The sequence below is a fragment of the Morone saxatilis genome, unplaced genomic scaffold, assembly GCF_004916995.1.
Source record: "Morone saxatilis isolate NCDOM2014 unplaced genomic scaffold, NCSU_SB_2.0 Contig7, whole genome shotgun sequence".
Taxonomy (NCBI): Eukaryota; Metazoa; Chordata; class Actinopteri; family Moronidae; genus Morone; species Morone saxatilis.
In genome coordinates, this window is record NW_023340246.1 from 20,823,243 (window position 1) to 20,849,606 (window position 26,364).

At 39.3% G+C, this 26,364-nt stretch overlaps 1 protein-coding gene across 2 annotated transcripts in view; it reads right to left on the minus strand.

Moving 5' to 3' along the window:
* Nucleotides 1–26,364, minus strand: part of tbc1d32 (TBC1 domain family, member 32) — a 71,033-nt gene that overhangs the window by 11,799 nt on the left and 32,870 nt on the right. For both annotated transcript variants that reach the window (XM_035679331.1, XM_035679330.1), the window contains exons 25-32: nucleotides 25,375–25,483; nucleotides 22,414–22,507; nucleotides 22,199–22,324; nucleotides 18,974–19,057; nucleotides 9,533–9,602; nucleotides 7,499–7,614; nucleotides 4,383–4,537; nucleotides 1,865–2,005 (exon numbers count right to left, since the gene is read on the minus strand). In XM_035679331.1, coding sequence (XP_035535224.1) covers nucleotides 1,865–2,005; nucleotides 4,383–4,537; nucleotides 7,499–7,614; nucleotides 9,533–9,602; nucleotides 18,974–19,057; nucleotides 22,199–22,324; nucleotides 22,414–22,507; nucleotides 25,375–25,483 — 895 coding nt within the window. The remainder of the gene's footprint in view (nucleotides 1–1,864; nucleotides 2,006–4,382; nucleotides 4,538–7,498; nucleotides 7,615–9,532; nucleotides 9,603–18,973; nucleotides 19,058–22,198; nucleotides 22,325–22,413; nucleotides 22,508–25,374; nucleotides 25,484–26,364) is intronic.

Genomic DNA, 26,364 nt, shown 5'->3' on the forward strand with positions numbered 1-26,364 from the left:
CTGTAGGACTCTGTAGATAAAAAAGGCTCATTCTAAGGTAACAAAAACACAACAATTCTTATTTTCAGGTGATTATACACTAATGAAGACATAACTATAAATATTATATTCCATTTCTGCCAATAGATGTTTGATTATGTAATATGTAGTTTTTTGTAATGTTATCAGTCCCATTTCTAACTATCTAACATGTAATTCAGACAACACAAAAGTGATTTTTTTTTAAGACAATATTGCCCAAAAATTGCTGCTTTTCTCTTTTTTATATTGTTGTAAATTGAATATTTGGGGGTTTTGGACCGTTGGTCGGACAAAACAACACATGAAGACATCACCTTGGACTCACTCGCCATTTTCTTACTATTTTCTGAATAAATAATTGTTTGTTGCAGGCCTAAACTCATACAAACTTCATTCAAAATTCTTATTTAGGACACATGCACTAAACACTTCATGTTTCTTCCCATAATTCAGCTTATTAGTCATTTACCTGCTACAGGTTCCTGCTCACGCTAAAGACCATTTCAGTTTCTTCCTGTGACACAAACTCCTATTCTCACAGCAGTCTGACAGTTTTAAATACTTAAATGTTCTGTAAATGGATTCCGACAGAGGCCTGCGTCCACACTCACACTCAACCTCTACTGTATGAATGTCAGAGGTGTATAATGCTTCATTTGCCACTGCTGCTTTGTCAGGCTTTCAAAGCTCAAACTTCTGCAGTAGATATTTCCATTTCTGACTGAAGAACAGGTGCCCATTATCGCATTGAAGTGCAAAGAGATGAGCAGAATATTAACGCGTTACTCCATCCGGGAGACGGCGAGTTCAGATCTTTGATGCAAATGCGGCGAGCCTTATAAGCGCGCCTGCTGCCTTACATTATGTGAGCCTCAACTGTCAACTGCAGACACACAGAAGACGGGATCAAACATAAGAGGATTCAAGGTGAATCTGCCTTTTCTGCCTCGTTGTTTGTGAGAGAGAAGTCGGTGTCAAAAGAATCAAGAGTCAAGGAGCAAAGATCTGACTTTTCAACTGGTAAAGAAAGGGTAAAAGATTCAATGTCGAAGCCGTATTTTGGTATTTTATAGTCGACTGAAGTCAAAGCAGGATAAAAAAGGAAGTCATTCATAGGGCAACCATAAAAGTGTGGGTTTAAGCCTTTAAACCCAGTTTTGGATCTCTTACTGACATCTTTAATGAAATATTATTATTCAACAACAGTGACAAAACAAAATGGGCTGCTGACTCTTTTGGTGTTGTCGGTGCAGCAAAGTCTGCGCAGTATAATTTAAATAAAACCAATCTAATCCGAATTCAGGTCCTTTTATTTCCTCCATCAGTAGTCATGGCTGTCCTTTAATGATCAAAGAGGCTCAGAAAGTGGAAATTGTAATACAAAGACAGAAAAGTAAGAATTCAATATTTGATTTCAACTAATTTTCTGCAGTATAGACAGAAACTATTGTCTACAAAGCTTCATCAGTCTCAGTTTAGCTTTCTGTGAGTGCAGAGATGAAATATTTCACACACAGGATGAATTGAACGTTAATATTGGGTTTTCTTTTTTAAAAACAATGTGGACTCAAAGATTGGTAGGCTCGGTTTTCTTTCAGCCCGACCTGTGTGGAATATCGTGACTATCAAAGCAGTTTCAGTTGTATATTTGCTAAAGATCTGTCCAATAGCTTTGATATATATTGGACTGCGTGCATAAAGTAATGACATTCTCAATCCTGGTTCAGACTTTAAAGGACCAGTGTGTATATTCAGGTGATGCAAACATACCTATGAGTATTATATTCCATTTCTGCCTCCTGAATGTTACCCACTGGACTTTCTCCTTCTCTACAGATCATACCTGGGATGGGGTGAAACCAGACATCCTGAAGGCGGAGTGGACCAGAGGAACTTCAGCTTTCAGCAGCATCTCCACATAGTGAGCTGTGCACCAGTAGACAGGAGTGATTCCCGATTCAGCCACTTCCACGGGAACATGGACCTGTCATGAAAAACATGAGCTTCTTATCTCCAGAACATTTTTAAATTGAAGGCAGAACTGTAAATAATGACCAATTTTGCTCGCACCACTGGTGGATATTCAAAGACGAAACATAAATTACAAGCTCCATGATTTGTATTCAGTGCTTCTATTTTGAGAAATGGGAATAGAAACAGCAGGCTGCTTTTGCTGGTTGTGGAGTGTGTGGGTGTGTGTTCACGGCGCGTGTTCATGTCCACATTCCCTCACAAATTTTCTGCTGCCTCTTAATTATTTGTGCCCTTTTCTGTTTTTGCTTGTTATTGACAAAATCGACCAGGTTGTGAAGTTGGAGGCTAACTGCTGTGTGGAGAAATCCACCGGCTGCAACTGCATCAAACACACCGAGAGCACGCAGCACACGTTCAGTCTGATTGAGCTGTAATTGATTTTGACGAGAGACAACACGATGACAGAGGTTGGTATAATGATAGCAAAGCTTAATCTCAGCACCTTGCATCTCCCCTGCAATTTAGAATGATTGAAGCTAGACTTCTCCCCCTAACTTCAACGATTCCTATTACTTTTATTTCTCCTCTTTGTTTCCCTTTCAGTCGTCTTCCTCCTAGTTTTTTCAATTCAGTAACACATCCTGTTTGTTTTTCACCGTGTTGAGAAATGAAGACGCAGAGTCAAACTGAAAGTCATTATGTGGAAAAATGTTGTTAGAATTCATTATCATCTTCATTTATTTATTTCCCTTTGCTGTAACATTGCTGTGATTGTTGACGTGCTCCGTATGAAAAAGGTGGGTTTAAACGAGGAGACGGAGACTGTTCACATTTGAAGGTGCTTTTCAAATGTGAACATGAGCTGAGACAACGTTACAGGAGTCCCTCCGTAGAAACCTACAGTGGAGATTTTGATGGATAGCTCGGCGTCAGATGTAACTTTCTAATAGCAGCACCACAACACTAGATGGATGTATTGGATATTCATATTACACTTTAATGACATTCTTTTTCCATGCAATTTGGCGTATTTTAATATTCATTCACTGTGATAGATACCCAGGGTTTTGGTGAGCAGTTGTGTGTTCCAGAAAAGTTTTTCCAACTTACTTCATATTATCTTCACTATTAACAACCCTGCCATCAGAAACACCAGCAGCCACAGCACATGTGGATTTCACTTGGTATTTTCTTAGCCGCAGTCTCGAGGTAAAAACTCAAAAGGGTCACCGCAACCTTTCATGTGCTCTTTGACGTGAGAGTGGCTCCAGATATTCCTGACAGAAAGATTATAAGAGCTTGGGGTTTCTCAGTTTCTTGACATACGCTGGGTTTGGATAACTGACGACATGATTTTGGTGTTTAGAGAAGAAGACAAGATAGCTCAGAAGAGCCCTGCATGCCCCCCCTTTGTGACCTAGTTTTCTTGGGTGTAACTAGACTGTTGGAGGGGAAAACCACAGTAACCACAGTTGTTAACAGTCTTGCTTTCTGGCCAGTAATTTATTAGAATACATTGATTAAAGGAGCAGTAGATAACTCTTATAAAAATAACTTTTTGTCATATTTCCTATGGCCTCCTGAATGAAAACAACCAATCAGAACCAAGAAAAATAGTCTCATTCCCAAGTTTATGAGTCTTAACAAGCGACTATCTTTCTCAAACATTATTATAAAAGGTACCTACTGCAGATTTAAGACAACAGAGAGTGTATATTATAAATAAATGGTTTTGAATAAAGCCAGAGGGGCTCAAAGGTGATAGTGGTGCTAATATAAAGTCTAGACTGATCGGACCTGCCTGGGGATCTAAGGTTAATAACTAACTCAAAAGGACACAGGCTGTTTCAGCATAACAGCCAAACCAAACCATGCACTGAAACTTCTTGTTGGTTCAAACCAATGTAACCAGCGACAGGTTGTTCGAACTGTCATCTACACATGGGAGTGCTTTTACCTAAAGCGTTCACTCTGTCACCCTAGATAAAAAAAAAGAAGGGCTGTAAATTTGACTTCTACAACTTTTCTTCCAGCCTTAAAAGAGAGATGCTTACCATGCTAACCAATATAGCACTAACATCACTCATCCTGTTTAAGCCAGCGCTTACATTTGTTCTTTTTTTTTCTCCTTTTTAGCAATCCAATACTGTCTCCTGAGCGGCAGTGTGTGATTGTGTTGTTCAGAACAAGGTGAATACCTTGACTGAACTCTTCACAAACCAAGACAGCAACAATACGACAATAGGATGACAATTGAGGTCTTTAAAACTTTCGCTTTGCTGCCATTTCAGGCCTCTAAAGTACTAAATTGCTGCACATTTAAATCCCAGCTGTTGCACTGTTGAAAAGACTGTACTGTTGTTCTTTTTGTACAGTGTTATGCTCACCGAGGCGTGTATCCTCGCAGGCCAGATGAATGCAGAGATGAGCAGAGAGGACAGATTGAGCAACAAACTCAGAGACCTTTCTGTGTCTCCTGCCATGATGAGGAACACCGTGGAGGCCAGCCAGTCGTGGCCTGGATAACCATCCTGTTGAGTGACTGCAGGACAGAGTTAAAGAGCCAAAGCACTGGTGGAAAACATACAAAGGTCAGTGACTCAGACTCACAGTAATGCTGAACAAACACACTGTAGCTGCTGAGATTAGTTTTCCAACATGACAATGGGATGGATACATGTGGACTGTGGACCCATACGGTGTTTCTTATCTTCAAATTAGCCCTCTGTAGCACATATTAAAAAAGGTAACAGCTTTAATCTAGAGAAAGTACCACTTTGCATGTAAAAATAAATTTTAATTAAGTAGCAGCCTCTGCACTGTATTACTAATTAATGATCTACAGAGCTGTGCATCAGCGTGGAACAAAAAAAAAAAACAGACTAATTTGACTTGACAGATATTTTCTGGCAACAGCAGGTGGTGTTAAATTAATTCAAACAACAGAATTAGTTATACAAATATTATATCTCATTGCTTTTGTTGATATTTTGAAGAACTTTCAAAGATCCCGTTCAGGTGTCACAAGAAACTGAGTCCTTATGTTGTGTTAAATAAAGCGTTAAGCTAATACCACTTTACTGTCAACTGACGCTGACACCATTGAGTGTCACCCACAGAGCGAGTAATGCTTTGACAGTCAATTAACCCTGATACACCAGACCATTATCTCATAGCAGAAAAACAGCCTCCTACAGTTCAGACCGCCAGGATCAAATCCCCATCTGCAGTATCATTTTGTGAATTTATGAGATGAAGAAAAGCCTAAAACAGACCAGGTCTTGTATGAAAATATGGAGCTGATTGTGATTTTGGGGTACGGGGAGTCAAGTATGAATCATGTTAAGAAATTCATCCAATACAAGCCATTTACTACAAGGTCTCCCATGTGGTAGCTCGGCTTTGTGAACACCACATTACAGCAATGACGAGAGTGGAAAAAAAAAGTAAAAAACTAACACGATTTGAAAACACCAAGGTCGCAACACAATCAGACTTCAAGGTTTCTAACTTGAAGCTTTCTCTCATCAACTGCATGTCGAGTGGTTTATTCAGCTCTGGAGCATTTACTCTGTAAGGTCAGTTTCATTTAGATAATTTCATTCAGATGGTGCTGGAAGGAAATGACTGCGCTGATATGCCGGTCTGAGTCCTGCTCCGGGAGAACTGCGGAGCGATTAGTCTCAACTCTAGAAAACAACCCCCGGGCTATCGACGCCTCCTGGTTTTTATATCTTTCTGCTGAGCTGCTGCCTTTTGAACACTGTGGACCTTTAACTTTTATTTAGGTGGAATGCACACAGAAAGATTTTATTTGCAATTTGCCCTTGAAACGCTCACCAGATATAATGTAAGGGCATCTAAAATATGGTTTACAGACTCAGAAATGATTCAGGTTACATAGAGGACATTGTGATTGGTTGGTTTAACCGTTTGATCGACCCTCATTAACAAACACACCCAGTTGATTAACACTACAAGCTATTTGAATGTGACTGACAGACAAGCCTCATCTACTTGGAGTACACTTTGTCATTTCAAATGATAAAGAATTATAAATACAGCAGAGCCGGTGGGAAAAGAAAAAACCCACATTTTGATATCACTCAATAACATAAATGAAGCTCAAACTGAAAATACTGACTTCATTAAACAACTTTTCTCTAAAATCAGTGATTTGTTTTGCATTGCTTAATTTAACCAAGAGACTACTGAGTACTTAGTTTGGGTAAATTTCAGGATCTAAGGATGTCTGCAATGCACTAAAATCAGCAGATCTATGACTTTAAAACTACGTGGGCTTTCTCGAAAAGTTTTAAAAGTATATTAAATATATATATTGTATGCTGTGCACTGCAGTTTGAACCTGTTGACGCTTTCTGAACTCACATATCCCCAACAGACTAATGTTGGCTGCAGAAACATTGCAGTAAATCTGCATACGGCTAAATTTAAACCGCTCGTCATAAAAGATCGTCACAAGCAGCTTCTTCATATTAGCTCAAATGTCAGCATGGTTTCAGTGTTACAAGGAAAATGTCAGGCTGTTTTATATTTGTGAAGACTCTTTATCTCTGCTCGGTGATTTCATGTTCAATTGTCCACATACAAAAGGGAACTTTCTGAAGGAGAGAGGAGGCCTATCAGTTGCCATTTGGGACAAAAGAAGTCTGAACTGCTCACTGAGACACAGATGGAGTAAAATAATCTGTATTGTGTTGATGAGATGGAGATGGACACTATCGGTCTCTCCACGTCTCTCTCTGAGTGACTACTGAAGTTATCAACCCGAGACTGCTGCCACTGCACATAAACACCTTGTCCTCGGTTGAATGGAGTGACAGAGCAGAATGGGGGCAAAGAGAAAATATATTGCATTTAAAATGAAAATAAAATGGAAGTATGTGTCAAAATATGAGTGCGTTATTGCAGGGTAAAGTCAAAATATCTTTTGGTATGTGTTAATGTGTATTTGAAAGCATCTACAGTAGTTGTATAAAACGCCTACTCCTCTCGACTCTCAACTTAATGAATTACGCTTTGACAAATTCCAGAGGAATCTGACAATATAGTTTAATCAAACCTAAACTTCTTATGGTCATGAAACTTAAATTAACCTTGGGAAGCTAGGTACAGTGTTATTGAATCAATCAGCATCCTTTGAGGAAGCACTGGCAGCTACGCGGGTGGGTGCTAGGTGTGACGCAGCGAGAGGCGACGGTTTGTTAAACAACAATGGCGGCTGCTAAAGAGGTTAGGGTAGATGCTGCTATTAGTTATATCAGAACTGGAGAGTATTTCTTCACTGAAAGAAAAGCAAAGAACGTCACTGAAGGTTTTTCTCGATGGAAAAGATGTTTTCTTTCTTCTCCCGACTGAGTTTGAATAGTTTGACTACATTATATGGTTCGTTGATCTGAAGTTCACCCGTGATAGACAGTGGTTCGTCCAGTCCACGAGTGTTTTTTTTAAATGGGTTGATTGTGGACTTTGTAAAGGATACTGAGCTCTGAAGTAGTTTTAACTCTCTGTGTGGACAAGAAGATCTTAACATGCTTCATTAGCTGCGTCAGGTCGTTCACATCATCTTCTTTCAGTAGCTTGAGGTAGCTGCCGTACCTGGAGACAAAAGACAAAACAGAAATAATGTATGTCTCTCCCACGCAGTGATCAATCCTTAATGGCTCTAAAGACAGTGGAGATGGTTGTGGATTTCAGGAAGAACCCCGGCCCACCCAACACCATCACGCTGCGGCCTTTTTTCCACCAAATTAGTTGTGTGGGAGCTGGATATCAGAGTGCATTCACTTCCTTTTTTTTATTTTCTCTTCCTATGCACCAAAACTTGGTAATAAACCTAATTCTGACAATAACAAAGACACAAAAAAATACTGAGGCCTCATGCAAACAGACAGAAGCACTCATTAAAATTCAATTCAACAAGTGCAATGTGGTCCGATTTAACTTGGCAAGTTTGACACTTGTAAGTCAAGGATTAATTATAAATTCATGTCCAACCACTTTAAATCCTCTCTGTGTGTACCGCTCTCACACTGTGCTCTGTTGATACCAATAATGCAAACATGGCACTGTTTCTGAACATGCTCTGAAACTTTTCACCTGAAACGCTCCCTTCAGGGGGAGGTGTCGAGCAAAGAGTTATATCCACGATGTAATGTAGCAGCGGGGTGTCATTTAGAGCCGAAACGAGCAGTGAGAGAAAAGTAACACAAGTCAGATGGCCTACTTATGGGGAAATAAAAAACAGACCAAGTATTATGCACACTGGCGCCATTAGAGGGAAAACAGAACAGCAGGAGAACCCTTAAACACCTTCGACAAGTGTGGGGGTCTAACAGGAGCAGAAGGGAATAATATTCTTCCTCTGTATACAGCAGCATGTTTTCTGAAAATGGTGTGAACAGACCATTTCAACTGGGCTCTTGGGTACACTGAAGGAGACAGGGCTGTGGCCTTCAGATGATCCAGCTCCTGAATTGGGGAAACAGCTCACACCTGCTGCTGTTGTAGTCCATTTTAATCTGGATAAACCTTTCTCTCTTCTTCTCTTTCTCCTTCAGCAATAACCTTCTCCCTTTTCAGCTTTGGTGCAGCTGCAGAAAGAACCCCTTTACTGTGTGATTCTCAGGGTTGAAAGCAAAAACCTTGGACCACATGCATAAACGATGTAATTATTATTTCTTAAAACTACATATGCATGTGTGATAGAGGAATAGCACAATGAAGTGTGATTTAAATGTAAAATATTACTTTAAACATCATATACTTAGGCGTCTTCACCACCATGAGGGACAATTATTTAAGAGCACATCTACCGACCGCACTTATTAACGTCAGGATGTTTGTTGGTGGGTACTTCATGAAGGAGTAAGCCTCCTGGAGCTCTGACTTACTTTCTCTTTGGCATGAGCTAAATGTTAGCAGACTGCCAGGTTCTGTCAGAAAGAGCCAATGACTCATAGGCTAGCAACAGCTTTGACAACATCATATTGGTGAACGGACACACACACACGTACAGACAAATCAGTGTTGAATTCAGATGTGTGACGCACGGTTTATGTTTTTATGTTGGGTTAGGTAATAATGGGACAGAACATGATAAATGTCTATGTAAGTGCTGAAAACAAGTAGAATATCATTATTTTTGTTTGCTCTTTGCATGTGAGTGAGTGACGAAAAATGTCCCTACTAAATAAACTATGAGCTTTACTTGGTGCTAATTAGTTTATCATCTGACCCCAGACGTCTACCAGTTCGTCCAGTATCAACCTGGAGTAAATTCAACCAAACAGGACCAGAAATGTCCGGTACATCAACAGTTCTTTTAACAGAATTCAAACATTTTAAGGATATTTTTTAGAGTGGAGGCTGCAATTACTAAAACGAAGCTTACAGTTGAGTGAGTATAAGACTTGAGTGAACACAGCAGGTTCCTCCTTCCCTGGTTGCTGCTGGAAGAAGACTGTCTTATTAAATGAAGCTTTATGAACTATAGAAAAACACTTTACATACATACCTGAGACAGGTGTTGATTCCCAGCTGCTCCACAGATGATAATGCAGCACTCTTCACACTCTTCTCCTCTGCTGTAAAACAAGACGATTAAAGAGGAGAGGTGGTTATTACCAAGCAATGCAATACCCAAAGAACAGAGCTGGAGGTTTTTTGGGGGAATAATACTCCCTCGATATCACTTATGGGGTGCGTTACGGCTGTGGAAAATGGAAAAATATGACAAAATACCGTGACTTGCTACTTTTAAGGCACTACAGATGTGATGTTGTGTCTGGGTAATTTTGTAGTTGGCACTTTTACAGCAGATGTTTGGCATTTAATTGAGTTGTGTGCAAGTAGCGCGGCATCAAGGTGACTTGGGTAATTTCACTAACAGTCAGCCACGGGTAATTTCACAGCAGCATTTTGATGGTTTACAGCAGTGGCGTCATAACTCTTGATTTTAGGAGTGTGGTGGAATTCTTTTGGTTGCGGGTTACAGTATGAAATTTTGAGCCTTGTGAGAAAGCTCTTTATCTCAGGACTTTATCTTTATCTGTGCAGTTGGGTCCTGCAGTGAGACACTGTAGCAGCGGACAATGCTGGAGCAGGGCGGCTTTAGATCCACATGCCACAGCTTTGTACAGATTGTTGAGCTATCAGTCTCACCAGATGCTCTCATGGGCTCTTACTTAGCACCGGTAAGTGTACAGAATCATAAAAATATATTAGCTTTTGGAGTTACAGTTGTAATTGTGTGGAGAGAACGATGGATGAAGCAATAACTGCGGGAAGACTGATATTTTGTTTTGGAAGATATTTCCACTTCATCCTGGCTTTGGGGAAAAAGAATATTATTACAGTTGTGCTAATGAATCCCCTGCTTCAGGCAGTTTGTGGTAAGATGATGAGAAGATTTTAACAATTAATATGAGTATTATCGAGACAGCGTGAGTGGCAGGGAAAACTTGAAATCCAATTTACAGACTAATGGTGCAGAAATTTGCTGGGGAAATGATAATATGGTAGCCGTAATCTGCGATATCAAAGTGATAATTCAACATTGTTACCATCGAAAAATCACCGCCGAGCTTTGTGGATTAATCTTGGGTCTTCAATTCTTGTATTAATTGAGAGAAAATAGCTTGTGATGAGGGCATGAAGCAATGCCAGGACAACTACTGCTGTATTTTCTATCTCACCCTTCTCTCCTCACATATTAACATCTCTAAAAACCTCTTGCTGATGGCAATTACTGTCTAATGGAGATGAATGCTCTCTTGTTGTATTTATTCCCTCCCTCCTCATTCCTCTCTCCTCCTGTCTAATCAGCATTGTGTCGCTGGCGTCTACTTTACAGTTCATAATAACTATAATCCGACCATTTAGCTTTTGTTAAAAAGAGCCACTGTTGAAAGATGGCACGTGCAATGTATCTCTGACATTAGTTGTGACAATCTGTAATTAATTGCTTATCAAAGCGACTGTGAAAGTTATGAAGAGTATTCTCTGGGATCTGCATTTAGCTCCGAGTTGATTCAGTTTCAGTTTCAGATTCACTACAATCCTCCAGAGCTTTGGAGAAATTAAAACACAAAAATAATCTTGAGAACAAAGAAGCCTGCAGAATTAAAGGGCTTTTAGTGAGTGAGTCGTTGTTATGAGACATATCAAGAGAAAATCCTTTAAGATGAGCACACAACATCTACAAGAAGGTTGTTGATGCATGTGAGTGCAGCCACACCTGGAGCCTTAAAAAATAAATGTTTAATCATCCTTGAATGAAGATTTCCAGCATCCTCCAAGGATAAACCCTAACACGGATGTATGAGTGGCACAAGTAAAGTTTCCATCTACTTCAGCAAAGGCTCAGACCAGGGCCACAGCAGAAAAAACAGCAACAAGGACTTTGATACTGAAAGTGAACATTACAGAAAAGTGGGGAAAAAAGCACTAAAAGGTTTAAATAACCTGTATTACTTCTGTATATACAGAATATTTAGACCAAATGCAAACGTGTACCACCCCAGAAAATATCAGGCTGTCTGACTACCACCATTATGACTGACGTTAAAATACAGTAGTGTAGGCCGACCCTATTCAGCTATAGACAGTTTATTCCTAATAATTTGTTGTTGAACCCTGAATGGAACCGGTTCAAGACTCAACAGAGCTAATCTGGAGGAAAAGGGGAACACCTGATCCACACTTCTCTTCCCAATAGTTCCCATCTTCCCATCTTAGCATCATATTGTTGCTTCTAACTAATCATGGATGTGTTGTGTGTATGTACATGCATGAACGTGACTACAAAGCAGGCTGATATTGAAACTAAATATAACAGGAAAGGCAGAACTTATTTTAAATTACACTTAAATTTGCATTCAAAATTATGATCATTTGTTAAATCTTTAAGAGATTCCTAAGTTAACCACTAGAGGCAGCTTGTGTACCACCATTGGTTCACATACTGTAGTCTGAGAACCAGCGGTATACACTTTTTAAACAACTTTAAATCCGTCATCTTAAGTTTTTAAAATTCCAACTGTCCTCTTTTTCTTCAGTTTCTCTCTCCTTTGAACTATTTTGGTAGGACAGCTATATGATTCCTTGTATGCAAGCACAGTATACTGACAATTAAGTAGAACTGAATTGAACTGACTCAGGCTCTTTGGCTGGCTGAAGCGCAGAAGAGAAGGTTTTAAACCAAACGCAGGACGTGGTGAGAAGGACGAGGACTGAAAGCGTGGTTCTCCGTCTGACCTATTAAGATGTAACAGTGGCGTAAAAAGGTGCTCTTTCTTTGTTTCCAGCCACCCAATTTCAACAGGCAGCTGAAATAAATGAGATGGCCGGACAGCTGACTTCAGGAGACAAGGCCATGAACGACGAGGAGATACAAGTCAGAACAGGGAACTGACAGAGGTTAATACTTGGCAAATGAGTCCGCTCTCTCCATACAATGGGAGCACTCAAGTAGGGCAGAGTGGCTGAGACTGTAGTCAGTGTCAATCAAACACTGAAAGGGTGCCTACCACCCGTTCGCCTGCTACACACACACACACACACACTCACACACACACACTCTTATACACACATGTAACTGGCAGATTGCTGAATTCAACAAGAGCAATGACAGCTGTCTGGCCTCCTCAGAAGCTATTTGGTGGGAGGAATATTAGAGCTGGAAATGGAACAGCAGTGTGTGTGTGTGTGTGTGTGTGTGTGAAATAGAAAGGACACCAGAAAACCTTCATTTTAAACGCAATGAATAGATGTAGAAACGTAGGCTAATATGGCAATTTCAGAGGCGATTCTTGGTTTGATGCTGGAGCAGCAGCTGCAAAACCATTTTAAGTATTACAGCTGCTATGCAAGTGTACTGACTGAAGGACGTGCTGCCAAGACGTCTGACCAAACACCGACTGATCAGACAGGACTACTCGTTACGAGTTTGCTCCACTCTTAGAAACACAGAACAAAATAACAGTAAATTATATTTCTCTTTTATTTAACTGATGACGTTTTGGCCGCATCTCAAGTCCACTAACAGTGATCAGCACCTCACTACACACCTTTAGTATATTGTGAACGTAACATATAACGTTACTCGGGACGTCCATTTTTATTTCAACAACAGGGTTACCTGCATGAAAGGTGTGTCTTTACAGACAGAGAGCTGCAACACATTTAACTTCCTATAAATTCTCCACAACTTAACACGACTCCTATGCAGCTGAAAGTGAACATGAAACAGCAAAATAAAGCAGAAATCTGAAAATACAAACAGACACAGGAGAGAAACGTTAAACCACAGAGATTCAGTTAGAAGCTACTGAGAGCTGAACATTCAAAGACTTCTCTGCTCTCCTGTAAAGACAGGAGTTGAGTCTTGCATACTGTATCTGTGTTATTCGCTGTATCTCCAGTTTCACTTAAGGCGTGCCCTTGAAGTAAGGGTCGTACATTTGTTAGCGCCCGTTCTTAACGCCATTTAATCCCCAAACAAAGACAACAAGGTGGGGGCTGATATCTCTGCTATCAAAGACCAGACATTCCTACCAATCTAATGTGTAAAATGTGGGAGCCATCGGTCCTATAACCGTTTGATGTTAATAAAACTGTGTAAATGAGTGTGACTGACTTCGGAAAATGAAGCGAGTAAAAAAAATGAAAAATAATGTCATTAAGTGGAAAAATCAACAACTTTGAAGTGTGTGAGAGAACTTAGATAAATAAATCATCAAAACAAACGCTCAGAATTAAGATTCTTGATCAGCGTGGCCTCGGAGGAGACATGCCTCTGTGCTGATGGACTGACAGAGACAGCACTGATAAAAGACATCAAACACTCTGTGGGGAAATAGATCAGTCTTCAGTGGAAAGAGGCTAGCAGTCGAGCCTCTCCTCCTTACTGAGAAATATATGAGAAATAAAAGCACACTGAACACATTCCACGTACTCTTTTTAATCACTATTATTCATTATTTAGAGTGCCTTTTATTATCTGCTGTTTGTTATAACTGACTGTCGACTAATTCTTAGCAGCTGATCCTGCTGAATCCCTTCACTCTCACAAATGATCTGCTCTTCGTCAGTAGCTCCGGGACATAAAGCCTATCAAATTCTAAACACTATTTAAAAGAAAAACCTGTATTTCTCAGGCATTGAATCCTGCAGCCAAACATACCGGAAAGTTTGCAGTATTCCATTTAAATTTCAAAGACAACTCGTACATAGTGTGAGTGCTTTCTATTATTCTAAATTAGCTCATTAAACCACAGGAAACCACTGCAACAATACTTCTGCCTTGTGCGACACAGCAGGTAGCTCCAACTAGGACTGGATTATGTTAATGTTATTGTAATAAGAAAATATGGATATACATCATGAGATAGTACTGTGTGGTCCCAAATCTTTGTTTGTGTGTAAAGCACGAATCACAGGGAATCTGCTCTTGTCCGATTCTGATTTCAGCCACTTCCATATGTGGTCCAAACATCGACATATATAAAGATGGACAGCATGACAGCTCTCCAAAAGTGAGGCCAAAACATCTCGATCGCCCCCCTAGTGGCTGACATGCAGTAATAAGCTGCTATATTGCAAAAAAATCAAAGTAGATGTCAAATAAATGTTTCCCAAAGATGGTTTCTGTTATTATAGGTATTTCTTTCAGTTTAGTTCAGTTTTATCGAGTTATTTGAAGCTATAAAAAGAGAGTTTCTCATCATGATTGACAGCGGAGCCCTGCTCGTGATTGAGTCGGCCAGGCGTATCGACTGGACCTTGATACCGGAGCCAATCCCAAGCACTACTGTGGAGACTCTGGCTCCAAATGACGTCACAAAAGCAAGGTGGCAGCGGCGACCATCTTTTATATGACGCTTTTACGTCGCTCTATTTCAACATTCGGCATGATTCTGCGACGACGGCAGTTAATCAGCTGCGATGGAGGGACAGTGAGGTGTGAGAACTCGTAAGAACCTCGGGTGACATTTCTGTAGAAGCAAAACCTAAAGGGGTTGGATCGTAACTGGTGTGAGTCTGCTCAGACTCTGCATTCACACAGACCTCCGTGCAGAAGTAGCAGAAGTATCAGACATTGCTCCACAAAAAGCCAGAATTTAAAACTCTTTCTCCTCATCCGAGTCCTTGCACATGGTCACACATTGTCTTTATTGGACTCCACGTTTACTTCCCTACGACGGGCTGCCGCGTGTGATGTTGTATGATGTGTTACTGTTCTTTGATCATGACCTGTTCACACTGGAATCTGATATTAGCCACATTTTAAAAAATCATATCTGAGCCCCTGTTTCCCCCCTGTTTCTAACAATGTAGAATAATCTCTGACAGTTAACAGATTTAGATTATTTCACCGTGTTCCCCATATTCAGAACAAACTTTCAGACAACTTGAGGTCGGCTCCAAGTCACAGTTCTTTCAAACTGGGGTTTAAAACTTTTTCCGTTTGCCTCACTTTATACTGGATTAAATTTGGAACGTTTTATTCCTCCGTTTATTCGATTTTATTCTATTTACCTTAAGTTCATCTTCTATTTTAAATCCAATACAGGGTTTATATTGACTTGTCTTTTACATCTTGCCCTCATATAATTTTTTTTTCTTATGTAAAGCACTTACTCATCACTTCCAGCTCATCCTCTCATCAGCCACCACATCAAAACTATAGAAAGTTCTGTGGAATAAATGGTGCAGTCTTATAGATAATATACTGTTAATGTTGTCTCCGTTTTGAACGCCCACTTTTCTCCATTTAATGGCTTGAATTCCACTGCTGCCTACAGTATAATAGACTCATATGTAACTACAATACGTATTAGGGAGATTAGATCTAATGTAAAACAATGATTATGGTTAAAAGACTACTCTGTGATTAATGTGTGTGAGTAATGTTTTGCCTGAGACAAAATAGAATCTAACTCTAATCTTTTGTTCAATATGGCAAATCCGTAAGTAAAAATATAATATTACTACATCTGGTATGAATGTGCATTGACATTTGACACTTAAGTGTAACAAACATATATTTAACGGTTATATTGCCATCATACAGGAAACAAGCTATTGCTATTGGCATAGCATTTGCATAAACATCAATTGAAGTGTAAAAATTAGTCTAATTTAATGTGATTGAGTAGCATTGTAATTGCTGGATGGTTTTTACTGCTGAGGAAGGTGCAACTTTTAGGAAACATATGGAGACAATACTTACAGTAAGACTAATAGTAGCTGGCTCGTGTGATCTGAGCACAGAGAACTTACATTTATAATTTATATTGCAACTCTCCTCCTACTTTTAAGTCAATAAATTAAGTTGCAATACTAATTAAACAGTCATAATACTAACTACCTCCTACAGTATATAAAAGTGTTAATAAAGTCACTGAGTCTGGGAGAAACAACTGACCAGATGACACCAATTTGCTCATTTTATCTACAATCATCAAAGCGTTCAACCTTTTTCTCTGCTTGTGCCGCTTGCTGTACTTTGAGTGGCTGTGAACCTCTTTCCGTTCTGTTCTACAAATACATTAAAACTGTACTTGACTGATCTGAGGTTCATCACCTCAAGGGCTTAAAGCATAATTATAATCATATTACTAATCAGTGCCAGGTGATTGCGCAGACATCAAAACATTATTTGAGCAGAGTCATATAGCCCCGTTCGTTCAATTCAAATGTAATTTTCATTATTTCCAGTCATGAATTGATTTAAAACATACAGTGCTGACACAACTTCATCAATGCTATGACTGTGATTATTTAAACTAACATGGCAGGCATCATGTTAGACTTGATTAAACATAAAGAACTATTTAATTTTAACTTGGAAACACTTGGGAGGAGACTTACTGCTTTATGTTAGAAGTTATACGGAGGAATACTGCTTTTTATTGTTATAAAGAGATGTGGGTGAAGAACACAATGCTAGCATGGCCTGTTTTAACTGCAAATATATATATAAATAGGAAGTAATATGCAATTGGCAACTTCATTACCTGTAGGAAATTTTACAGTTTGGAAGATTTTCTGGATATTTTCACTAATGAGCAGCTTTTCTTTTTAGCTGTAATCAGTCTGATCAGGATGTTTAGCCCACTGGCTACCAAACAAACCTAATGAAATCATTCACATGTTTGATATGGGAGACATAACTCGTTTTAACCTGGGGTCAAAAACTGCTCTGGAAATAAGAAGGAATTTCTCCACATTTTTTTTTATCGCCATCGAAGACATGTGTCAACAAAGACAGCTCAACAATATTTGGAACATCTCAAGAAAACTCTGGATTGTGTTTCTAGGTTTGAACATCTGTATCACTGTCCAATGAAGAGCAATCAATCAGACAGGATGTCACCCTCACAAGCTACTTCCAAAAATTACAGTTTTAGCAGCACAAAAGATATATAATTTGTAGATATTGGTTGTATTTACATCAGCATGAATGGAGTGGGAACGGGAAATATCCAATTATGCTAATCTTACTGGTTTATTGGCATTACATTATATAATTTAAAATCAGCAACAGTTACATCTAGTCGCTACTGGGTGTTAATATGTAGTAACATCTCTCTAGTTTGTGTGGTGCTATCCATTTTAATATCATCACTCATTAGAACTAGGCTAAGTGTTAAGTTTAACCTGCTGATCTTAGTGACCTCCACTAGAGAGATTAAAAATACTTCAACAGAGTTTTCCAACTTTGTATCAGTCTGGCAGGTCAGGAGGGTTCAGAGGTTTTCTTAAAGTGTTTCTTCCACAGCTCGACAAACAGTCCAGTCAAGGTCAACAGTTCTGTTCCCCTTGCTGGCTAAAGCCCTGCATCCATTTTCTAAGAACTCAGACTATTTCCCCAAAGCTGCAGTCCTGATCGGACATCCTGATATCCGTCTGCTGAATAAGGAGTCCCAGTTGGGATGTAGGAAAACATACTGTGAAGGTGAGAGTAGAAGACGTTGCAGTCAAGTCATGTTAAGTCAAATATATTTATATTGCCCCATATCAGAAATCATTCTCAGACGGCTTTAAGGCCCTAACACACTTGTCTGACCGTTGGCCGTTGTCCAGTATTGGGCCGGCATTTGTAGCCCTAGTTTTTGCAGTGTGTTCTGCACCTTTGGCACTCGTCTTGGCACTTCAGCTTCTCTGGCAGACTGAGCATGCTGAATCAGCAGCGCAGGCCTTCAGTGATAGAAATCACTTTGATAAACTGTTTAAGTGAATCAGTGCACGAGTAGATGAGCAAAAAGTGAACAAAGCAGCAAACAACTTCGTCAAGAGAGGAAAGATCGTCTCATTTTCAACTTCGTCTCACCTGATCACTCAAATACAGTGAGTATAGTCGGTGCGGTGTGTTCTGGTGTGACTTTATTGCCAAGAGACAACGTGGCTTTAGTCGCCGTTAGTTCTTTGATGTCGGTTTGGTGTGTTAGGGCCTTTAGATCCTGTAGAACATCAGACACCCTCTATCATTATACATTTGATTGGGTGCTTCTGCTAGATATTCCCAGTTCACCCTCCCATAGACACTCTCCAAGAGGAGCTGAGCTGACAACACCAACCAAGACATACAGTATGAGTGCAGACCAGATGTTACAACCACACAATCAATCATAGATTTTTGGCTTACGGCCTTGTGGTGAACCAAACTGTATAACTTTGGGCCACTTCTATCACCCTATGTCTTGGACTAGTACTGGTTGTCAGTAGCTGAAATCTCCATCCAAAGAGCCAGTTTCAGAGTCAATCAGTGGCCACACGCACCAGACCTCCACACCTAACCTTGTCGGTGGTGGGCCTGCATGTTACTTCTCTGGAAGTTAGATTTATGTCCCGTGTAGACAGAATTTGGCTGACTCCACAAAACCCCTTAAGTTATTTCCCTTTGATTAAATTGTCAGGAAGAAAACAGAATGTGTTGCTCTTCCCCACTGACCTTTGTACTGAGCTGGAGAGAAGAAGCACTCTGTGGCAGAGTTGGATAGATGGGCCACAACCTTCTCCAGAAGGTCAGACAGCACTGAAGAGAGAAAAAAAAACGGACACATACATAAAATTCATGCGAGCACAGCTACAAGAAAACTTTGAGTTCAAAGAAAATGCAATTTACAAATTCAAATACATCAGCTCTTTTACTTTAAATATTTATATATAAAATGTGGATAACATCCCGTAATGTATGCTATTAAGCAGGCCAGTTACACTGTAAGTGGTCTGGAGGTTAATGTGGCAATCACTGACTCACTGGCATTAAAAAAAACAGGCCACAGGGTTTATTAGTCATATAGATGATTCAGAAATGAATCAGCAAATCAAGGATGGAAAAGTGTCTGACACAGAAGATCATGGCTGGCTCAGTTGCAAAAACACGTGTACAGTAATATCTGCAAATATGCATCCGCTCGTACCCATTTACGGCTTCACTGCCCCCGACTGTCCCCGACTAAACCCTGGCAGCATTGCTTTCAGCGCCATACGTATCACTAAACCACCCACAGTCACTTAAGATCTAATTGTGGAAATAAGAGGTAAACACTGGGTGATGAGGCCTCTTGTAAAAGTAATACAGACAATACAACTCTAAAACAACACGGTGCCACAGGAGCATGTTTTTCTATATTTTCAGTCATTTTAAACCAAATATAACTTTATTGTTTCCTTTAATGAGTAACACTGTTTTCCTGCTACTGACAGCACCGACTATTTAAAGTAGCTTACAAACTTGGCAGCTGTATTCTCACTTCCTCACCTAATATTTGCATTTTGCATTACATTAATTTAGCTGCAATTATCACAGAAAGTATTCAGTGTCCTCCTGATGAGTCTCACCTATCCTACTGTATCTTACACCAAACATTATCATATATACAATTTTACATATGTACTTATTAATTTGGGTTTCTTTTCCCCAAGCGACATACAAATGAGGTACAAGCCACAGTAGATCAAAGAGAAACTAGTAAGAATTCTACTTAACAAGTGCCACATGGATGCAGATGCACTTTATTACTGTAACATTAATACGTGTGTGTATTGAGTGCCATGTAAAATGTATGATGTTTTCTACACAGTGGCTCTTGAAGATGTATTTTTTGCACAGGAATGTAATACCTCATTTATATTTATTTTAAAGTACAAATATAAAAGGATTGTGTGTAAACATCAGCAAAGCCTACTGGTGGTGTAATTTATATACACACAGTTGCAACCTACTGAAATAAGAAGGTTAAAAAGAAGTGTTGAAAATGTTACTGGGATGAGAAATATTAAGTGTTTTTTTAATATTTAGTCTACCCTCATTGATATAAATATCCAAGTACATTTTAATTTGTCCTTGCAACTTGCTAAGTAACTGCACGAAATAAATTAAATCTATTTTTTATGTATTCTGATGTGCTTTTTCATTCATGTGTAGCTGCTAGTCACTGACCATTAACAAGCTCTCTTCTCAGCGTTTGGCTTTCCTCCAGTCAACATTTAACATGTGATCACCAAAGCTGAATATTTGTCATCTTATCTGATCCTGTACTTGAAAAGAATCTTTCTCAAGTGGCACCAGGAGAATATCACAATATTAATTGTGTTAAAAAAAACATATATCAAGCAAGCATATGGCAAGCAAGGATTTTTCACATGCGATGACAGAATGGGCGTATTGTTGAAATAAAAAGGATTTTTATATTGACTCATCAAAGAATAGCTATGATTATGTTAGCTTTAGGACTTCTCACAGAGCTCCTCTTTCTACTCCGATATCTCAAAGTCAACATTGTGTTAAGTGAAATGGGATGTTAGTGAAGTCATGTTCACACAACTGCTTAACATGCAATGAAGCAATGAATACTTGTGTATATATATATAAAAAAAAAGAAGCTGTTGCCGGATTAGAAAGCACAATGAGCGCTGATCAAAATGCGATCCAGTGACTCAGATACCGCTATTGAATGCATCTCATTGACATGCTGTGGAGGGAGGACAATTAAGCAATCAATGAGCTGGCGAGAAAGTGAGGTATTGAACATGCAAACACTTCTAATCACGAGTGTTTTGATCAACAGATAGTATACTTAATCATTTTCATCTTACAGCTGTCGAAGACACAAGTGACAATCACAGCGTCTTCACACGCAGAGCTAAACATAAGTAAATGTTCAATAAATTGCCCAGGAAGTAGGTTAATTTAGATGTAAGCCTATAAATGCTACAACTTCCTTCACTGAATGTTTCTTAAAAAGTAGAATGCCAGGTTTTGCAAGGTTAATGATGCGCCAAATGAAACAGCACTTCTATAGCCGAGGGAAGCTTAACAGATAATAAATCTTGATCATGGTTCCAGTGAAAAGCCTGAAATGAGCACCACAGAGCAGAGAGGGGATGCTTTCACAGGAGTTCAACAGTGTGCTGATGAAAGGAAGCAATCACTGTACAGTGCACGCATTAATGACAAGATTGTCAGCCCTCATTCATTTGAATGTATTTTTGTCCTCCTTAAACAGCTATTTACTCCTACGTGAGAGAAGTAGGCGTCGGTGCCATTTCACAGAGGCTGTCAATGGCAGTGATGAGGAGTTTTTAAAAGTTTCATGGATATTAGATCTCAGTGGTGCACCTGCAGCACAATATCAGCAGATAATGTAGTTGAATACAGAATCCACAGTATAGTTGGATTGTATCATATAGTTTTTGTCCTCATTATTCTCTAAAATACTAAAAATATCTCTAAAGGTGCTTTCCGATACATTATAAGCAGCTGTTTAAAAGATGTAAATGCATCGGTCTCTCCAAGATGAACGTAGCGACTATTCTACAGTCACTGTGGTAATGGCAGCTGAAGTTACACTGAAATTATCCGTAACTCTCCCTGTTGCTTGAGGCGAGAGAAAAGTAGCTCCAGCTCAACAAATTCAGTTACAGAGAAGGCACACCGAGCTGTTGCTGTATTTATCTGATCCCTGATTTGTGTGGGTGAGAGAGCTGAAATGTATGTTTGAGGGAGTGCCGTGAGTTAAAGCCCACGAAGACGATAAAAATGTTTGCCTTGCAGTCTATAAATGCAATTCATCCATGTCTGTGATGGCTTATTGTTAGCTAGTTAGCTGGTAACTGATAGAAATCGGAAGTTTAATCAAATCCGCAGCTACCCAGTGAACCAGTGTCTTACCTCTTCCAGTTAGGATGTTGGGTTTGGAGGTCATGACGTCGCAGTACTGTCTCCGGCAGATCTCCATCCAGCTCTCCTCATCCTTTGAGTCTTTACATGATGCCAGAAATGCACTGATATCAGAGTCTGTACAATGGGGCGGAAAAACTGTTGGTGAAAAAAAATCACAATAATGCAGCAGTTGATATTAATAAGTTCACCAACGTTCCTCTTACCCGGTGAGTTAACGTGGTCCTTCGATGGCTCCAAAGTGTAGCAGTGCGGTAGAGGGTAGCTTGAAAACATTGGCCAGGGGTACGGTTCTTCTCCCTGGAACGAGTGGATGAATACATTCAACTGACCATCTGACCACCTCATTACACCTTAATGCAATTATTACAAACATAATGCAAACATACTGATCACATACCTTTAATATACTCTAAGTATATGATGACATGGAGGTAAATATGTATGGATTTGTGTGGTCTGCTGTAAGGTTATTATAGTTGACTAAAAGTAGATCTGAAAAGATATTTTTGTCAACTGAACAAACTTAAAATAATACAGGAATTGTCTTTAGGTTTAGTCTTTAATTTGATTAAATGTGTTAACACAGCAAAACTGTTTATTGGGACTGCGATGTCTACATGACTGTTAGTCAATGTGTTTGTCTTGTAATACAATCCCATATTATAATAATAAAAACTAATACTGAAACTAATAAAAAATTAACTAAAATTAAACATTTGAAATTAAATTTCACTGTGGAAACTAAACAGAATTAAAAACAAAAATTAAAAATTAAATAAAAATTAGGAACTAATTAAAAAATCCCAAACTATAATGACTCTGCTGTAGCAGCAGTGAAAAGGACTGCTAGACCCTTTCAAAACAACATGATTAAACCTATTTGGATTATTTTCTATTGATTAATTTCTGCGCCGCTCTGAATAGGATGTTTGCTGCAGCTGTTTATGACTTTGCTGGGTTATTGATGTCTCATTATGCATTTGTTTGTAATTTAATATACTGAAAACTGTCTGAAGACAATGCTTGATGACTGCATATTAAAAACATTTCAAACTATGAGCAGTGTAGTGCAGTTACACAGTGACTTGTAGATGGATTCATTACTGAGCAATTGTTTGCTGTTTGCTGGTAGCAGTTTATCAAGTTGTGTTTATATTTGTACCACATCAATTCTTTCCTCCTCTCAATCTTTTTTGTTTTTTCCCTTCTCACTTCTTTTATTTGTAACCCCGCTGCTGTTTAGTGTTATGTTCATTACGCTTGTCATATCTCGGTTTGGAAGGACCATAACTTTGGAGTCATAGCTCAGCGTGTGGCTTGCCAAAATAATGTGCTCTAAATGTTATTGGGGTTTAGAAAGCAGGCCTCTTTATCCAACTGTCTGTGCCCTCTGTCAGGATAATCCCTGCTGGTATTTGAGGCTGCCACTCAGCTGATGTGCTGCCCTGTATGTTGGTAAGGCGATGAGGACTGCGTACAATCCTTATGCAGCTTTGGGACTCACTGCTGTAGCTAATAATTCTGCATGCAATGTGATCTGAGTTACTTAACTTTTGCTTGTTTTTCCCCTAAAAACAAAAATAAATACTCAAGAATCACAAAATTCCACATTTTATTTACTCATTTAACGTTTAGCTTAAGAATTCATATCTTTTATGGTCTAAATGCTGTTTCTCTATCCACTGTAATTCAGGTGGACAACAGTAAATACGTCATAATTTATCTTGTTTTTTGCTTAAAACAATCTACTCTAGACATTTAGACTAAAAGCTGTCATAATCAGCCTAAGAAAACACAACATGTATAATAACTGAGTAATTGTAGTAAGTGAACTCTTTTTGATGTCATGTAAGCACCCCAAGTCGCAGAATACAAACAAGAACATGACCTTGGTGTGTTCAGTGGCATCTGTAGTGTTGCACACACTTGGCACAATGACAGTTCTGGTCATAATGTCTCCTGGTGAATGAGCTCTTTTGTGCATACTTAACAGTTTTTATAAAAACATGACCATGTCTGTGGAGCCAGTTTTGCATACTGAAATCTAACAGAATAACTATTGACAAATGAAATATATTTAAATTAGTAACGTAATACAGCCATCGTGGCATTCATTAGGTCTCCTTGTAGCTGGTGAATATTCAGGCAGACATTTTAGGAATAAACTGTGTTTTCAGGCAACAATGCTTCTCTTTTCATTCCTCACTCAAGAGGGGATTCATTTTTCATTTGTTTTGTAACCTTCACACAAAAAAATCAGTATGTATTTAACAGCTTTCTGATCCCTATACTTCCTTCAAGTAACAGGAGAGATGAATTAGAGAGACCAGTGAAACATGAAGGAAGCACTCAATAAACTAATTTACGCTCTCCCCTTTAAAAAATGTCTTTCATATCCTTTCCTTGACCTCAGCGTAAATTAGTTTCCTGTTTTGCGTTCAGCGTAAACAACACCTAAATAATTGATATCTGTCCCAAACCACGCTGAGTAAATAAGGCTGCCGGCATCAGACAACAACTTTAGTCCTGTTGGTAGTCAGTGGAACTCTTCGTCTGACCAGTAGCACAAACTCAGAATAGTTAGGGATTGATGAGGGCTGGATCATGTGCACAGTGACGACTGACGGGCAAATAGACGAAAGGATTACGCGGCTTTTGCAGCCGCACAAACCTGCACCAATAAGACAAAAATAAACCATCGATATCTAAAAACAACCGCAAGGGTGGACTGGACCTCTTCCTCCAATGCAAAACAAACTGTATCTTGGTGCTCTGGTGCCTTTTGTTAATATTTAAATTAGGTATTACACATACATTTTGTAATTTCTATGCAAATGGGGCACAAATGAGCGTACAGTTAGAGCATAATAATCAAAATCACTGTGAGAAAACTCTCCATAAAGAGTGAGTCATACAAAGTTATGGAAGAGCAGGGGGAGTTAATATATAATCAGAATAGTTAGAATAAGTTCTCTTTTAAATCAAACATCTTTAAGATATGAGTGGAAGGTTAACTCTTCTCCCCGCAGGCACCTGTCGATCCCAAAAAAGTTTTTACTAATCCTAATTTTGCTGCCAATCGATCGACCCTGCAGGTAGAGAGAGGAACCACAGATTGTACCAAGTGGAAACCGGGTTACAATGAAAAGCAGAGCACAGCTGACCTCTTGCAGTGCTCGCGGAGGAAGCTTCCTCTCAGACGGACCTCCCACCACACTGACCCGAACCAGCACATGATTCCTCTCCACTGACAGGCTGTCTATGATGAACTCCCTGAGAAGGTAGGAAAGGGGGTTAGACAAAAAACAAAGTTCAAGAGACGGTCCAAATGGAACAGAAATATCTTCTTCTTTTTTTGGGCCCATAATATTTTTGATAGAGTTGCAGAGTCGTGTGAGTCATGACCAATTCACAAACACTTCCAAAGTCTTCCAATTTGTTGTAGCTCATATGAAACATCTTCTGACAGGCTGTACGGAGTCTGAAGCCTCCGAATGACTGTGACTGTATCGGTTGCTGCGAGGAAAATAAAAAAAGAACGAGAGAAGGGCTCCCATTCTTGGATCAGAGAATACTCCAATTATAAAGGCACTTTAGGGTCGAAGGGTTTCAGCCTTGGTGGATAGTTCTTATGACTGAAGCAATTTGGACTTGAAATTGGTAATAAAAGGGGACTATTTTTTGTACGGCGCTCTTTCCAAGGGCCTGTTTGCCACAAAATGTAATTTGCATACATTTCTTTGTGAATGAAACAAAACAAAAAGTCACTCAAAGCTCAAATAGCTGAGGTCAAATAAAATGTACAGACTGCCCTCACGAAGTCAGGGAAGAAAGGAAATAAAGAGTACAAAGAAAAAGGAAAGACAACAAAAAAAGTAGGGTAAAATCTTGAAAAGTAAACTTTTAAAAAACACTGAACAGGAGTGAAAAGGAGGAGGAGGAAGAGGGTAAAAAGAAAGGAGTTGATGTCTATGATAGTGGGAGCATGAGGAGAAGAGAGGGCAGGAAGAGGAGACGGGAGAATAAATTAACAAGTCATCATTCTCCAAAACGCAATGTGAGTTGGCATTTCAGGGCCATTTCCATTCATAACCAATAGCCACAGCTCTGCCAGCCATTACCAAGAGAAAGGGGCTCTTGAACACCCACTTTCG